General features: G+C 42.2%; 1 protein-coding gene across 2 annotated transcripts in view; it reads right to left on the reverse strand.

The window, feature by feature from the left end:
• The window catches only part of LOC139057586 (bridge-like lipid transfer protein family member 3A), a 101,587-nt gene that overhangs the window by 74,162 nt on the left and 9,731 nt on the right, over positions 1 to 17,694 (reverse strand). For both annotated transcript variants that reach the window (XM_070536077.1, XM_070536078.1), the window contains exons 2-5: positions 14,968 to 15,130; positions 11,217 to 11,255; positions 7,083 to 7,159; positions 5,895 to 6,003 (exon numbers count right to left, since the gene is read on the reverse strand). In XM_070536077.1, the coding sequence (XP_070392178.1) occupies positions 5,895 to 6,003; positions 7,083 to 7,159; positions 11,217 to 11,255; positions 14,968 to 15,130 (388 nt within the window). The remainder of the gene's footprint in view (positions 1 to 5,894; positions 6,004 to 7,082; positions 7,160 to 11,216; positions 11,256 to 14,967; positions 15,131 to 17,694) is intronic.

Consider the following 17,694-nt stretch of genomic DNA (forward strand, 5'->3'; position numbering starts at 1 on the left):
AATAATGGGTATAGCGAAGAAAATTGAATTCCCCTTGAAATCCTCACAGAGATTCATGTGTTTAAAACCTCGTTTTAATGAAATGAAATTGTCCCGGCAGTAGATATAATGAACCAGATTCATTTGCAAAACCAAAAGATACCCAACCACTGCATCCTGAGTACATCGCTTTCCGCAGGGTTTGGCACTCGTTTGCCATGGCTTTTCATAATTGCCGTGTCCCCACGTCGAATACGCCGTTGAGTAACACTGGTCTTTCTCACCACCTCCCGTAGCTGCGCACAAGCAGCAGCTCACTGTCGTGAGCAACTGCGAAACCGTGCCGCCATGTTAGCCGGCTTTGCGCAGCAGTGCGAAAGATTATTGCATTCACTTCTACTGTGCAGTGTGCCGCGCAGCTAGGCACAGCTGGCTGTGGCCTCTGAGATCTCCCAGACACAATCTCGGGGGTCACGCGCAAGCCTGCGTGAGTCGTTCCCGGCTGTGTGGCTACGTGTCGCGGCACGAAAAATTTGTACATTAACTTCTCTCTCTCTATGACGCGCCATGCAGGCTGCTGCAGCTGGGCCTGGCCTCCGAACTCTCCCCGGCAATATCTAGCAGGTCGAGCCTAGAGTGTGCATTCACTTCGCCCTGTCCCTGCGGTGTGTTGCATGGGCTGGGCATAGCATCCGAGATCACAGTGGCACTGGTGCAATCTCAGAGGCCTTGAGCCGACCGAGCCACCCCGGTGTGGCAAAGTGAAGTTTTGCCCCTAGACTTGCAAATTGGGACATTGATCAGGTTTTACTCCCACTTGTTTCACTCTCTCCCCAAAGTAAAAAAAACCCAATGCAAAGGTAGCCATTTTGACACATCTGCACAAATCGGGCTCAAATCGCAAATGAGTGCTCAACTCCTTCCGGGAAAGTTAGATTTCTAGGACGTATTCACAAAGTGGCAGGAACACTTCGAGCACTGTATCACTGTGCAAAGGGGCCATTTCGGAGGTGACAGTGTTTGAACACACATGTATAAATTATTTTTGCCGAAACAGACATGGTGTATAAAATTTTTGGTACCACCTCATTAATGGAACAAGTGCTACAGAGGCTAAGAGCCAGGAAAACATGAGAAAATGGAACATATCAATGAGGTTCTACTGCACATGGTCAATCTGAATGAAAATGAAGTAATCTTGGAGAAACAGTTCAATGAAAAATGCTTCCACAACCGGGGACCTTTTCAACAGTGCTACTTAATGGTTAACCGAGATCAACCCCATCTTGTATTGCACAATGCTTCCAGTGTGTCATTTAGCATCTCTCCTGTCCTCTTTAATGTCTCCATTTAAGTACCAAATACCATTTAAGTACCATACCAAATAAACTATTTAGCCAATTTTACCCAACAACAAGGATATCAGCGAAATTAATATACTAAGACCTACTGCTCATATGCCCTGCTGTTACCACTAATGAGTGAAACATGAGCCAGTGATTTCAAACAAGAATAAACATTAATTCGGCTTGAACGCCATTGGGCGCTCGTTTGCATCACGTGCCTATAAAATGCCCTCCCTAGGAGCTGCATGCAGGCCACTTGTGCAGCCTTATCATGAGGAGATTGCTCACTGATATGTGTGGATGCGTCTGACTGCAGGATGGAATGCTGTGTTATATGTGTGGGTAGATCGACCAGACTCTGCGACAGTGTGTTGCCACATGCCCTGCTCAGACTGCAGCTGGACGCCTTAGGCACTAACACCCTGCAATATTGTGTACAGGCTACCCAAGCACAATGAGCACAGTATCATCATCACCATCATCATCGTCATCATCCTATTTTATGTCCACTGCAGGACGAAGGCCCATCCCTGCGGTCTCCAATTACCCCTGTCCTGTGCCAACCGTTTCGAACTAACGCCCGTGAATTTCCTAATTTCATCGCTTCACCTAGTCTTCTGCCGCCCTCGACTGCACTTCCCTTCTTCTCTTGGTGCCCATTCTGTGACACTAATGGACCACCGGTTATCTAACCTGCGCATTACATGACCTGCCCAGCTCCATTTTTTTCTCTTAATGTCAATTAGAATGTCGGCTATACCCGTCTGCTCTCTGATCCAATGCACTATCTTTCTATTTCTTAACATTATGCCTAGAATTCCATCACTTTTTGCATGGTCCTTAACTTGTTCTCAAGCTTCTTTGTCAGTCCCCAAGTTTCTGCCTCATATGTCAACACCGGTAGAATGCACTGATTGTACACCTTCCTTTTCTATTATAATGGTAAGCTTCCAGTCAGGTGTTGACAATGTCTACCATATGCGCACCAACCCATTTTTATTCTGCTGTAAATTTCTTTCTCATGATCAGGGTTCCCTGTGGGTAATTGACCTATTTAAACATACTCCTTCACAGACTCTACGAGGCTGACTGGCAATCCTGAACTCTTGTTCCCTTGCCCAGCTACTCATGATTATCTTTGACTTCTGCATATTAATCTTCAACCCCACTCTTACACTCTCTCTGTTAAGGTCCTCAATCATTTGTTGTAACACAGCACAGCACAGTATCAAGGTGTCTGTAGATGTGGCAGTACAAGAATGGAAAGTCAAAGGGGAGACGAGGCAGAAGTGGAATCAGGTGAAATCATTAAAGTCCTTCTGTGCACAACACATTATGCAAGCTACCTGCTTCAAAGTTTAGGCGAAAGTGCAAATTTCTTTGTTGTCTGTAATCAACTTTTTTTTTTCTTTAACTGCACAGGTTGACTACTTGGAAAGATATGAGATTTATTTGTGGAATTTAGTTCATAATGCCAATCTGCGAGTTTTCACTGTAGTAATACTATCTCAATATTCAAGAGAAAAATTTTCAAAGGTCTGATAAGCTGAAACTTTGCAGTATTCAAAATGCTTTTGCATTTAAGAAGTACAAATCTGATAAAATTCATTTTGCAACTGCTTTTCTGAATGTTTTACCACATGTGCGCAACTGTGGTTCTAAGACATTAGTGGCAAAATTAAGGTAACCAAGATGCTTTGTTTGGTGTTGGTAGGGAGTAGGTCCTCCTAGTACGCTTTACATAAGGTCCAAACATAAAGCTTGAAGTAGGCATGCATGTTATGTATGTCGATGTGCTATTCAGCCCTTAGAGTAAGAAATCTCTGCTCAAATGAAGTGGCTAGGAAAGGAAGAAGTAATAATAACCATAAAACACGAAGTGCACACACCAGGGGTGGAAGCAGGCTTGAAAATTTTGGAGGACCTCAGGGGGAGCAGGAATAGTACTGTTTTTGAAGCAGCTTTGGAGCAATAAAAGGGGAATCTTGGGGAACCTTCGGAGCACCAAAAGGCGTGTTTTGGAGCAGCGCAAGCCTGTTTTGGAGCATAATTCTAGGCTCAAACGTCAACGTTCATTACACATTTTTATTTCTGGTTAGCGCAAGGAACAAAAATTCAAACTGCTTTTGCATGACATTCAATGCTGAATCAACACAATTAAAAAAAATGTTTCAATCATTAAAACACCACAGCTCACAGAGCAAAAACTAAGACAAAACTAGAGATAAGCAATGTTTAAAAAAGCTAAACTTGGCTAGTCTTCAGACAAATGAAAAATAAATGCTCATGTTAATAAAACAGCACAGCTGACATAAGCAATAACACAAAAAGGACTAGATATAAGCGAAATGTTGATTTTTACTTAAAATTCCATACTAACCTGACTAAACTTTTGACTAATTAAAAAAATATTTTCCCGCCATCAAAGCATCACAGCTGATGAAGCAACTAATACTGGTGCCACACGTGCGCTTCTGATCGCGATCGGGGTGGGTTCGGATCAGATTTCTTGATTGCGATCAACAATGTTTGCTACTACACGGTCCAACGATCTGGATCGAGTTATTACGGTGTTTTAGTTTGGCGTCTTTAAGCTCCACACAGCACTTTACCAGAGCGGAAGCATGAATATGCATGCACCGTCCCCTTAGCCCCAAGCAGGATTGCAGAGCGAGAAACACGGTCCGCTTACAAGCTGCCAAAGCGAAGCGTCGCTGCCGCCTTTTGCTAGCGAGGATGGCCAATGTGTGCGCCCTCTCTCACGCGTGCATCGAGGCAGCTCACTTGCCTTACTCGTTCTAAGATGGCTGCCTTCAGTGAGATGTTCTCAATCATGCTGTCCACTTCAACCACCCCTTTATGTTCGTCTGGCAGCACAAGCCATAGAAGCAATTTCGCATAGATGAAGATTTATGTTTGCTGAAAGAAGTTGCAAGTGTTGACAAATTTGAAAACCCTGCAGGTCGGAGAATGTGCTGCGAAATCTGGTGCCTGCTATGCAGCGCTAAGCATTGGATTGGATGCGACACATAAGCTCGCTGGCTGTCACGTGGTGTTCCCCAAGTCAACACTTTATTATCCAGTCCCGTATAAATGGACCAGTAATGCATTAAGAGTGCATGTCTAGCTGCTTCAAGGACAAGTAAGTCATATGTATTCGTTTTGCTTTATAAAAGTAAGCAATGGTATTTTTTATTCTGTTTTACTACCCTGAAATTGGCCAGAGGGCACTGCAATTACAAGAGGTCCACTCTGCTACACTAAACCAATGGCTAAACGCATGACTAAAATGTGAAAATCGCCTGCTGCTCCACTGTGGCTTAGCGGGGCGACTCGGAGTGGAGTGAACCGTGAAGATGCTCAACTAAAACACTCTATTCTTGCCTGCTGATCCTCGGCAACTCTCAGAACTGCATAATGCCTTGGCTACAAATTTAGATTTGCAAATTGTGGTTAAATTTGGACACCATTTCAGTTTTACAGTTTACTATTGCTGATAAAAATGTTTTAAAACTTTTTTATTCAGCTGCCTTCCCTTTTTGTTTTTAGTGTTTTGAGAATGCTACGCTAGAGGGCGCAGACATCAGCCTGGAATCGCAACCGAGATGTCTGATCACGATTCACAGATTGCAATTGTCAGGATTCAGATCCTGCAAGATCGTGATTGCAAATGACCATGTAGCAACACTTGATCCGGATCAAGTTCAGTCTGGATCAAGCTCAATCCAGATCAGCCCCGATCGTGATCAGAAGTGTACTTGTGACACCGGTATAAGATAAAACTAGAGATATGCGATACTTTGAATAGCTACACTCAACTAAACTTCAGACAAATGAAAAATAAATGTTCAAGTTATTACAACACCACCACTGACATGAGCAACAACCAAGAGAAGCCAAGAGATGAGCGAAATGTTGACTTTTACTTAAACTTTGATACTAAACCTGCAACTACAAGTGACCATGACGGTAACCGCCTCGTGCGGTCACCGGCATGCCACAAAACTCCGATGCTGCCAGTGTGACAGTGCCTGCTGCATTAGCCGAAAATGTAAAATGGCTGGACAACCACTTTCTTGTAGCTCCTTCCTGTCCTTCCCTGCTCACTAGCCTTTTTGGGCTGATCCCGTCAAAGCGCACCGCCACGGAGAGAGAGCAGGTAGTTCGCTTGAGTGCATCACGTCACGAATGACAGCTCAACAAATGCGTCTATCCTGCTACCTGTTTGAGGCGACTTGCACTGAACATCTCATTGTTGCCTCACATTTGGCGGCACATGGAAGCAGCACTTGTGCAGGAAATTCCACCCCAGAAAATATTCTGGGGTTTCATGTTCCAAAACCACAATTTGATAATGAGGCACGCCGTAGAGGGAGACTCCAGAAAAATTTGGTCCACCAGGGGTTCTTTAACATGCACCTAAATCTAAGCAAATGGGTGTTTTCACTTTTCGTCCCCATCGAAATGCGGCCACCGCACCCGAGATTCGATCCTGCACCCTCGTGCTTAGCAGACCAACACCATCGCCATTAAGCAACCGTGGCACGTAACTGATGGAATACCACCAACCTGAAATGAAGCAACAAATGATGCAGACTGGAAGTTCACCACCACAGAGTTGACCACCACTTTCATGCCATCGACGACCCGATCGGAGAAACCGTACCGGCCTCCCGAGCTGCACAAAAGAGAGAAGTGCATTGGTCACAAGATGACTCAGACACCCTTAACAGCACCCTGCCAACAATGTTTCTTTCAGTGTTACAAATTATGCCCACTTTATACACAGTGCAAACATTCAGCACTTGCTGCGGGAAATTAGCAATAAAAAAATATGTACACAAAGAAAGGGGGCACGAAGAAAAGTGCTTGTGTCTGTTTCCCTTCTATCTGTATATAAAGTATACTGTATATAGTTGTGTAAGGCTGCAGGGTTTTTAAATTTTGGGTGAAAATCGGGGGTGTGGATATTACACAGAAAGAAAGACATTTTTTTTGTAAATATTTTTAGTGGTACTTGTCGTTATTAAACTACAGTACTCGCTTGTACTGGCTCTGGTTATTCTTGGCTATTCCCATGGAGGGTCACCTGCTGGTTGGAATAAATTACAATGCCCCACAGTCCAGTGATGGCAGTGTCTCGGAGACAGCCGTTAGATCTCGGAGGCTCTGCTTTTGCTACTTGGAGGCCCTGAAAACTCGGCGCAGCTGCCTTATTTTGCGACCAACCTAAAAAAAAAAAAATGCTTCGGAACTCTCACATCACTAAACAGATAACACTGCCAACCTTCTAAAAACTCAAGTGTGCATGGGTCAACTTTAAATACATATTTTGGGAGGTATTTCTTTTTTTTTTTTGCAAAGTTCAGGGTTCAGCTTTTACATGGGCGCTGCCATTACACGCGTACATACGGTATTTGTAGCTCGAGGCTCACTAAAACAGACTTGTTATTATCAGACAACGCTGCATTCAATCAGACTCAAGCTCCCTAAAAATCGCATCCAGCCAGGCTCATTCAGAATCAGATTCACCGAAATCAGACTAGGGCTCAACAAAGTCAGAATAGGCCAGGCTTGCTGAGAACAACAGGCTTGCAGACTCACACTCACTAAGATTCACAGAATATTAGGCTCAGGTTCATGTTAACTCATGAAATCACTGGATCACACAGATTTACAGAATTGGGCACTCCAACCCATACAGAAACCATGCGTTACTCTAACAATATGTGCAGTTTTTCACTTCGCACCACTCACCTGTAGCTGGGCTTACTACTCGAAGGGGGCCTTAGTTGCTCGCAGGTCTCCACTTCTATGAGCACTTCATCCAAGCACTGCAGACAATGTAGCATAGGTCATTTTATGCAGGTTATTCACACTTCAGCAGGATAAAGTCTCACAGCTTGAAATTGTCTGCAAAATCTGGGAACTCAAATCAACACCAAGTGCAGGAAGATATTCCAAATTCAGTACCTTTGAACAAGAAGCACAATTCGAATGCCGAAAACTACACAAAAAGAGCAATTCCTCCAGCTCTAAGCTCATTTGCAGCGACAGCAGCAAGTTCCTAGAACAAACACCACCACCCTGTCAAAAAACAAATTCTCTGCCATGTGTACAGCACCTTTTGTCCATTACAATGCTACCTGCTGCAACTTCCAAATTACATGCATGGACATCATCACTCTTGGAGTGGAGCTCAAAACTACCACACAAACCACCAAATGCAAATGTTACATCGTAGTAGAAAGGGCAGCACGTCCAGCTGACAGCTGCACACAGCAGCACAGGTCAAAGTTCGATTCCCAGTGGTGAAGACAGTGGATAAAGTTTTGTTGTTGAAGCTGATTGAATTTTGAACGAGGTGACAAGACGACGATGGCCTTACGATTGCAGCACTTACGACAACAGTGTGATGGAAAGGACAAACAGATAGAGCAAACTCCGTCTCGAGCTATTAACTGCTGTCACAGTTAAATAAAAAACAGTAGAAGTTGGGGCAGTCTCCATCTCACTGCATGCATACTGACTAACACCAGCAATGGCAAAGAGTTGTCTTGTCAGCGATTACTTGCTGTTTTCTTTCTGGAAACTGCCGGCCAGTCACTGAGCTGGATGGATGGATGGATGTTATGAGCGTCCCCTTTGGAACGGGGCGGTGGCTTGCGCCACCAAGCTCTTGCTACTATGCTGCCTAATATCCTACCTAGGTTAACCAATGAGAAAAAAAAAACACACTATGAACTACCACGTCCAAATTTTCTGATACCCTATTGCGAACTGTGCTTTTGTACGTCTCCGTCCTTTGTCGTTTCCCTACTTTTCTTCCACCAATCCTCCAATCGCCTCTTACTGATGTCTATTGCGGACCTGTTTGCTTTACCACTGCTCCCGCTGAACCCAAGGGCTTCAAGGAGGCCAGTAGTGCCTAAATCGACCGCTGGATAGATGTCTTCACATTCTAATAAAATATGCTCCGTCGTTTCCCTAGCTTTACCGCAGCAAGCACATGCTTCTTCTTCCTTCCTATATCTCGCTTTATACGTGCGTGTTCTAAGGCATCCCGATCTCGCTTCGAAAAGTAATGAGCTTCCCTTTGAGTTATCATAAATGGTTTCTTTCCTAATTTCGTTTTTTCCCCTTAAGTAGTTACTCATGGCAGGTTTCTTTTCCATTGCCGCCACCCATGAGATTAATTCAGCCTCTCTGACTTTCCGCTTGACCTTCTTTGTTGCTGTGTTGCCCACCCCACAGGCCGCATACTTGCTGGTAAGCTTCCTAGTTCTTTTCCTCCACTGTGAATCAATGTTTTGCCTGTACAGATACCTGAACACTCTCCCAGCCCATTTACTTTCCTCCATATTCCTCAGCCGTTCTTCATACTCAATTTTACTGCGAGCTTCCCTCACTTCAAAACTAGTCCAGCCCATATCCCCTTGCACAGCTTCATTTGTAGTCTTCCCATGAGCGCCCAATGCGAGGCGACCCACTGACCTTTGGTTCCCGTCGAGTCCTGATTGTACCCCTGATTTAAAGCAAACAACCGCATTTGCAAAAGTAAGTCCTGGAACCATTACCCCTTTCCACATACCTCGGAGGACCTCGTACCTATTGTATCCCCATAGCGCTCTGTGCTTCATTATGGCTGCATTTCTCTTCCCCTTGACTGTTATGGTTTTTTCCTGTGTTTCCATATATCCGTTGCCTTCGTTTATCCATATACCAAGGTATTTATATTCTGTTACCCGAGGTATTTCTTGGCCTTGTATCTCCACTGTCTGTTCACTGTTTTCATTGAATACAATAACACCAGATTTTCTAACACTAAATTTCAAACCTAAATTGTTGCCTTCCTGTCCACAGATATTAGCCAGACGTTGCAAATCACTTTGCTTGTTTGCGAGCAACACAATGTCGTCCGCATAAAATAAACCTGGGAGTTGCTGCTCTATTACTGTACCTGCCTGTTTGTATGAGAGATTAAACCCGATATTACTTCCTTCTAGCGCCCTCTCCATCCTCACCGTGTACATCATAAACAGCAGCGGGGATAAAGGGCACCCCTGCCTCAGTCCCTTGTTGATATGAACTTTCTCCGCGCTCCTCATCCCTTCCCATTCAACGCAAACAGTATTTTCTAGGTAAATCTCTCTCAAAAGCTGTATACAATCGTTACCTAAGCCTTCCCCTTCCAGAATATCCCACAAAATGCTGCGGTCTACGTTGTCGTATGCTCCTGTAATGTCCAAAAAGGCCACATACAACGGTCTGCTTTCTGCTTTTGATATTTCAATACACTGAGTAAGAACAAACAAGTTATCATCCAAACGCCTACCTATTCTAAAGCCATTCTGAAGCTCTCCCAAAATGTCATTATTTTCTGCCCATGCTTGAAGCTTTAATTTGATTGCCTGCATTGCTAGCCTGCATATTACCGATGTAATGGTCAACGGTCTATACGAGTGAATTCTGTCTTTCTCCCCCTTTCCTTTATAAATGAAATTCATTCTACTTTGTCGCCAACTGCCTGGTATTCGTCTATCTTTTAAAGTTCTTTCCACTGCTTTCACCAGAGCTTCCTTACTTTTTGGTCCCAGTTCATTTATCAGCCTAACGGGAACCTCGTCTAGCCCTGTGGCTGTGCGCTTAGGAATTTTCTCTTCCGCTTTCTTCCAGTTTAAATTTGTAAGCACTAGCTCCTTTCCCCCTTGGGTCTCTTTCATGCTTTTTTTTTCTTCAAATACAACCTCGTCCTTGCCTTGGAAAGATTCGGCTGTTACTTTTTGGATGTAATTTATTGCTGCTTCTCCTTCCAGTCTGTTTTCATCTTCGTCTAGGATATGTTGTTGTATTGTTGTTGATTTCCTGCCTAATAATTTTATGTGATTCCAAAATATTCTAGGTGCGGCCTTCTTTTTCTCACGTATTTCTGACAACCAACTTTCACTTTCACCTTTTAATTTTGCTTGCACCAGTATTTGAACCATAGACTTTTTCTCCCGGTATATTTCCCATTTACCGGTTACTTCATCCTGTGGCAACTGCACCTTCTTTGCCTGCCTGTGCTCTCGAGATGCTTTCTGTCTTTCGGCGATCGCTTCTCGTATCTCCTTGTTCCACCAGCTTTTCGGTTTCTTTTTTCCTTTCCAATGAACGTGTTGTTTCTCTTTCCGTATTTCTGTCGTTACTACACTTAGAAGCTCACCATATTCCCACCCCTTACTTGGCGACTTGCCAATTTCTTCCTCCACTCTAGTGACTATATTTGCTATTTGTTCAGCGTTCAAATTTGGGCTGGCCATTTTGCTTTCGTTGCTCTCTTTCCCAACTACATATCCCATTTTCAAAATGATGCGTTTATGGTCACTCCCTATGCTGCTAAACCCTTCCTCATCGATGACCATTTCTCTCAACTTATCATGAATTCCTTCTGTCATCAGACAGTAATCAGACAGAGCCTGCCACTAATAAAGCGCCCTCTGCTAGGCACCCATTCAGCACCATCCACCTAACGAAGCAAGGAACCCATAGCCACCACCAGTGAGCACAAGAAACACACCACATTTTTCATTTTATATTTATTAAGGCTCAACTATTATCATTAAAAGTGATGAACACCACTGCTCCGGGACTGGATTGAACATCTGCACTTATGCTCCCATTCCTTGCCAAGTCAATGGCTTGAAACCTTCATAACCTCTTCACCTCTATGGCCCCAAACATCTGCTTGGCCTCCCTAAACAAAACTGACATCTTCTGGAAAAATAAAAGCTCGCTTAAATTTTGTTCTGTGAACACTTCAGAATTGATAAAAATATTGCAAAAAGTGATATGCTACAAATTTCACAAGTAGCTGAGAAGGAACCAATGAGAAAAAAGAAAACAACTCACCAAGTGGATGGGGACATACTTTAGCTTTGTCCAATGTATCTGCAATAAATGCACAAGAAGCCAGGAAAAAAAATATAAATATTAGACTATGTATACTAAACTGCACACCATGTGCAGCTTAGTACACTGCACACCATGTGCTGTGCGTCATGACCAAATTTCTTCAGGTTTCTTGCCTGAATAGAAATAACACCTCACATGCACGACATTTTCCTTGAGCCACTTTGAAACAAAAGGTAGCTATGCTGCAACACGCCAATTCCAATTAGAACATATCGTTAGTATAACACACAAATTTATTAAGAAAGGTGCATTTATATCATTTTTGGATAAATGCAGCATACATTTCAAGATTGGCAATGCAGGAAAAAGCTGATATTAGTCCCATTAACAAGACATGTTATCATGTTGTGCAGTCACGGCAACACGAAACTCATGGATGCACTATAAGCTTAATGTGGTGTTAAAACTACCATACTTTTTTCTCACTTTCAGATGTCAGCTTAACTTTGCTTGTAAAATGATTTTGAAACAAATGCAGTTAAACCTCCATATACAAAGTCGGTAAAATCGGCAATTTACTTCGTTATATCAAAATTGTCTATTATATATATCGTTATATAAAATCGTCTATTGAAATTCGACCTTTTTCGCAAATAAGTACAGTCGCCGATCGATTTTTCTTACACGGAAAGGGGCCGCGGAATTTCCCGAATTATCGGGCAACCAACAAAAGCAACTTTGAATGAGAAAACAATTAATTTTGATAAATGTGTTAGTCGGTGACGAATGATACGGCTTCGTGCCATGCACGTCGATGATATGTTCTCGGCGGTACGAATTAGGCAAATCCAGCCCCGCTTGCACGTGCACTCCGCCCCCATGGCTGATAGCATTGACCGCACTAGGACGACACCATCAGGAAAAGCACCAGTGGCGGGGAGCGAAGGCTTTGTCTCCCTCTTGCTCCTTCGAGTCACCGAAACTTCGAGATTACGCTCCAATACTAAACGCGCGGTAAGACAGCTTACACGGTGCCAAGCCATCTCGCCACACCCACTCTTTGCATATGCGGCAGATTGCCTCTAATGTAGGGTGCGCGGCTGCGTATGCGCTCAGCCACACTTGCAGCCATCTGCAGCCACGGCCGAGGCGCGCGCCAACTTACCCCTGCCCACTCGCGAGGTCTTGATCTCGTTACTGTGAGCTCGCTCCCCTCCCCCTATTTCCCTTTTCTCGCACGGGAAGACAGCACTCGCGAAGACAGTCTTTCTTGCCTCACCCTCGCACACTTTCATCTTCACCTAAAGCACACAGTGCGCGATAGGATCTTATCGCATTTGGACTTTACATGGAACATGATTCGCGCCACTTCGGCGGTCGCTCTTCTCATGCTGCGCGCGATTTGAGAGGTGCATTTGCAAGCAGCCGCTTATAATTCAATCATTTGGCCATCTGCGTCCGCGGAAGCTTTCGTTTATTGTCTCGGTATTACTTTGCGGTGGCAGTGACATTTTGTTATATTGAAATGGCACACACACTTCGTTATAATTAGGTCTCAGATACAGGTTGTTCTATCAAAAAAGATTATGAAAAGTTCAATACTTCGTTATATCGAGGTTTAACGGCATACATATTTCCCTGAGGTGCTGTTGTCCACAATTCTGCATGCTGCAATAGTGCATTACAGCAACAGCATTCATGAATATAATGATATTTAAAACATGTTGTACTCTGTACTACCTTGGAACACTACTGGTTGGACTTTCAGAGCAAGTTTAAATAGTATGAGTAAACTGTTTTAGTAAAACAAGTTTGGAGATAGATGACTGAGTGTTTGTTCTCAGTATCATTGTCATGTAGCAGATTCACCTCTTTAGCTTTTTGTTCCACTATATTTTACATAAAGCATACATTTAAAGTGGCTGGACAAGTGCTTTCAATGTATGCCAGACATAAAATAGTTGATAGTTTCATATATGGCGTTCCTGTAGAGTGCTCTCACATGGAGACTGCATTCTGTTAATGTGATGAAAATTCCCTAAAGAAATTTAAGTTCTTAATCCATTCCCCAGCTGTGTGCTTTTTGCAATTCTAAAGATGGAAGCATGGGTGAAATAAATTTTTTTATGGACGGAAATAATTGGAACCTGAAGAAATAATAAATAATCCATCATAATGTAAATAGGCATTTCCTTAGCACTACAAGATTATTCACACATATCAGTAAAAGACTAAAAGGCCTTAATGCAAGCTTTTGCTTGGTACTAACTTCTTTTATTTAGCCCTTCAAATGAATTATCTTTTCATATGCACATGCAATGCATAAATGGTCTTTGTGGGCAACTGCTGCAATGAACTTAGTGAATTTTGTTTTATTTAAGCAAAAAGTTATGTTATACTGACCCAAACATTACAAGTAGAAAATGATTTAGGTTCTGAAATTTATTGCCTGAACTGCCAGAAATCAGAAGTAAAAAAAAAAAAAATGGGAGTCCCAAGTTTACAATTCTGTCTGCTAAAAAGAGATGCTGCAATTTTGCAAACTGTATCTACCAGAACATCTCAAGATGACAAATTTTACAAAATTACTGCCAGTATATATAAAATCAATCCAGTTTTGCAAGTCCTATTCATGGATTAGTGTTGTGTTTCATAATGGTGTATAATATATGTATATATACAGATGAGGAGAAGCACTTGTCCTTATCTCTTCCACGTGTCCTTGCATAATTTTTTTTCAAACTCAGTTTTCCAGTCAACATGTCAGACAAACTAGTCCAACAGTTAGTCCTTCTGTAATATTATGATTTCAAAGCTGTAAATGAGTGGTGATATACGTGCAACACTTGTAGCGCAGAATGTTGCTTACCTCTTTAAATATCCGAGGTATTGTCAATTTTTGTTAAAGAATTTGAAAACCTAAATAAAAAAATTCATAATAAGAACGTATTTATAATGCAGGATAATGCAATTACGAGATCATAAGTTCGTTTGCATTTTTCATTAAATGCAACTTTGCAACCTCATTAAGAGTGGCTCAGTGAATGTTCAACAAAACAATTTTTCTGCCCTTATTTATTTGTATTACGTGCTAAACTGAGGTTCTGCCTGAGCAGCAAAAATGCATACATAATTAAGGAAGCCAAATGCAGTTCAAGGACACCATAGTTTTTATGCAGTGCCAAAGTAACTGGAACACGGGGGGGGGGGGATAGAAACACCATTCTGGCAGTAATTAATAAAGGCATAATGAGACATCAATCAACCCAAACGTAGCCAAGTGCTACAAAGGAAACCCATACGGGTTTCTCAAAAGAAAAGTTTCACAGTTGAAGAAAAATTCGTCCTGGTCCGGGACTCGAACCCGGGACCACTGCCTTTCCGGGGCAGCCGCTCTACCATCTCAGCTAACCAGGCGGCTAGCAGATGGCAGGCGAAGTCGAATTTATTAACAACTCAGAAACATGGGCAAGATTTTGATGCAATAGTTCTGTGCAATGCCACAAGGTGGAGATAAGTAATTAAGATAGGTATAATTATTAACTCTCATTATCATTTTGTCATTATCCCTTTATTAATTACTTCTCTCCACCTTGCGGGATTCCACTGAACTATTACGTCATTCCAGCAGTAATTCAGCCAATCTCAACTAACAGTCTATGTTGTAGTCTATGGTGACCCTTGACTGCTGCAACTGCCTCACAAGCAATGCAGAGATGAAGAGCAAAACGAGAAAAAGCAGGCACACCTTGAGAGTGAGATAGTTGCAGATGGCGCGTGTCAGGCAGAGCCAGGTGGGGAGTTCGAGCAGCTCGGTGAGCACCTGCTCGTCCAGCTCCAGGTGCCGCAGCTCACAGTGGCCCCGGAGTGTGCTCAGCTGGATTTTGTCCAGCGACAGGTTTTTGGTGAACCTGGCCCCGCGAAAGGAGAACAGCCACTTGTGAGGTCACAAAGAAAACGTGCTCCATTATTGCATTGCACCATATATGGTAGCCTCTCTTGATACCACAATGGCGATACTGTTGTCATAGTACTGCATTCTGAAATACCAACACAAATCTCAGCAGTGCACGCTGATGCAGCACAGATGCACGTTCAACTACAGTGGTCTTCCCTGAAGACAAACTTCATTGGGCTGAATTCTTTTGATAAGTTATACTTGGGGGACATCTCATTCCAAAAGACACAGCCCTCCTGTTAAACGAACTTCTGACCTGACCCTAGCGTACATTTCTGTTTATCTAAAGGGTATCTAAAATATCCACTGAAGGCTTCTCATCTTGAAATAGAGAGAAGGTACTTCAAATGTTTACCACTGTTTAGAATTGCAGGTAGAATGACAGAGAGCCAATTTTTTCACGTATGCATACAACCTTGTCTAGACATTTGTCACAGGTCTGCTAAACCTGGATGTCCATGATGTCTGACGTGTGAAATGCATGTGGATAGAAATCGGCCAATTCGACGTCTGACTACTCGTGCAAACAAAACCTCCAAGCAAGTTTTCAAATAGTTTCCACTGAGTTCCGATAGGTTAAATCAAGCTGGGCTGCCATTTTCATAACACCTCAGATCATTTTGACATGTGTTTCCCTACTTGAACAGCAGCCTTGCAGATTTCATCAGCTTTTCATGAACTGCATGCACAACTGTTCAACCGCACTGTCCCTCATGATGACTGGTCGACAAGCCCAATCCGGCGTGGCGGCCGACCTTATGGGCTGGACCCGAACCATTTTCACCTATTATGGAGGGCTAATGGTCGATTTGGAATAAAGACAGACTGGAATAGTTTTATGTTATACCAGTTCAGGCCACATTTAAGACAGGATGAACCTTTGACACCCCACTATTCCCGTAACCTCGTATCACCTTTCAAGATGCTTGCATAGTAAGTGGGGCCAGATATTTTTCTAGGTTGTATAGTAAGAAGCTTGACATATTTGTACACTAAATCACCTAAACATTGCACCCCCAAAGTTCCGTTGTAGCCTACCAAGCTGAAGCTACATAGGTACTTTTTATAATGAGGTTTGAGTGCTTTTGTTAAAAGGCTGTCCTTAATTTCAATAATTTTCCCATTCTTTCCTAATAACTACACTACTTGACACAGAAAATGTTAAAAATATAATTTTCTTAGCAATATTTTGATGCTAAGCAATGCATCCCAAGGCATTTTGGGGGACGATAAGTCAATGTTTACTGGGACTACCTGATAAGACAATTTTTCCACAAGCAGGGAACAGCTGATTCCAGAAAAAACACCATAAGTTTCCGATAATAAAATGAACAAGCTGTATGATAAACATACTAATCTTGATCCAAGTTATCGCATAAAGTTTCCAAGATAGAAAAGTTAAACTCTTTTGCAAACAGGCAAGAGAAAACTGCTATAAGATAATGTAAATTCTAAGAAAAGATGACAGTCCTTCTAACATCAGTAAAAGTTAAAGAAATTGAAGTGGGAACCAATGAAAACTTAATTTTTGACTAATACAAGCCTGTTGACACCATGCTAAAAATTTAAACATCAATGTTGACATACACTGACAGTAACAGGTATGAGTGGGCTAATAATAATTTTTGAAGCTGAGTGAATATATTCAAGGCCACAAATTAAACACACCCCTCAAATAATTTCTGAATAGTAGTTTTCAATTATGCAACTAATTTGAGCAATGTTTAGAAACAAAGTATAAATTTAGAGCCAACATGTATCAAGCTTCAGTTTTCAGCTTCAGTTTATTATTCCTTAAATACAATGAATGGCTAAGAGACAATATACAGACAGTATATATGCAGACAACATAGACGGCGTGTATATATATATATATATATATATATATATATATATATATATATACAGTTCGACCTGATAGCATGCTTACCCTGCTTGCTTGCAAATATATTTCAAAATTTCGACATATTTATCAATATGCAGGTATACCACAGGGGCCTATACTAAGCCTACTCCCCTTCTTAATTTGTATTAGGAAGAGGGCCACTCATCATTTAAATACATTTTGTATGGTGACAACAGGACCACATTCAACTCTGACAAGTGGGTCACATGGCTAACGAATAAGCTGATGAACACCTTGTGAAAATCTCAACATGATGTGAATAAAATAAGTTGCAAATTAATAATAACAAGACCAAGTTTGCCATCTTTACTTCATATCAGCAATAGCTAGAACACGTTCACTTCATTTCCATCAACCGTGAATTGATCACAGCAATTTATCACAGTACCTACTTAGGTGTGGAATTTAATCGTCACCTTAAATTTCCCCTTCACATAGTAAAAAAGAAAATGGCATATAGAGTATGCATTCAAATTAAAGATAGTTCATGCTTCTCGCTTTCTACTTTCATATTGCTCTATTAAGCTTTTGTTCATTCTCACATTGACTACAACATTGAGTCATGGGGAGACTTATCACAGTCATCTATTGTCACTGCAAGCCATTCAAGA

This window comes from Dermacentor albipictus, chromosome 3 (assembly GCF_038994185.2).
Source record: "Dermacentor albipictus isolate Rhodes 1998 colony chromosome 3, USDA_Dalb.pri_finalv2, whole genome shotgun sequence".
NCBI lineage: Eukaryota > Metazoa > Arthropoda > Arachnida > Ixodida > Ixodidae > Dermacentor > Dermacentor albipictus.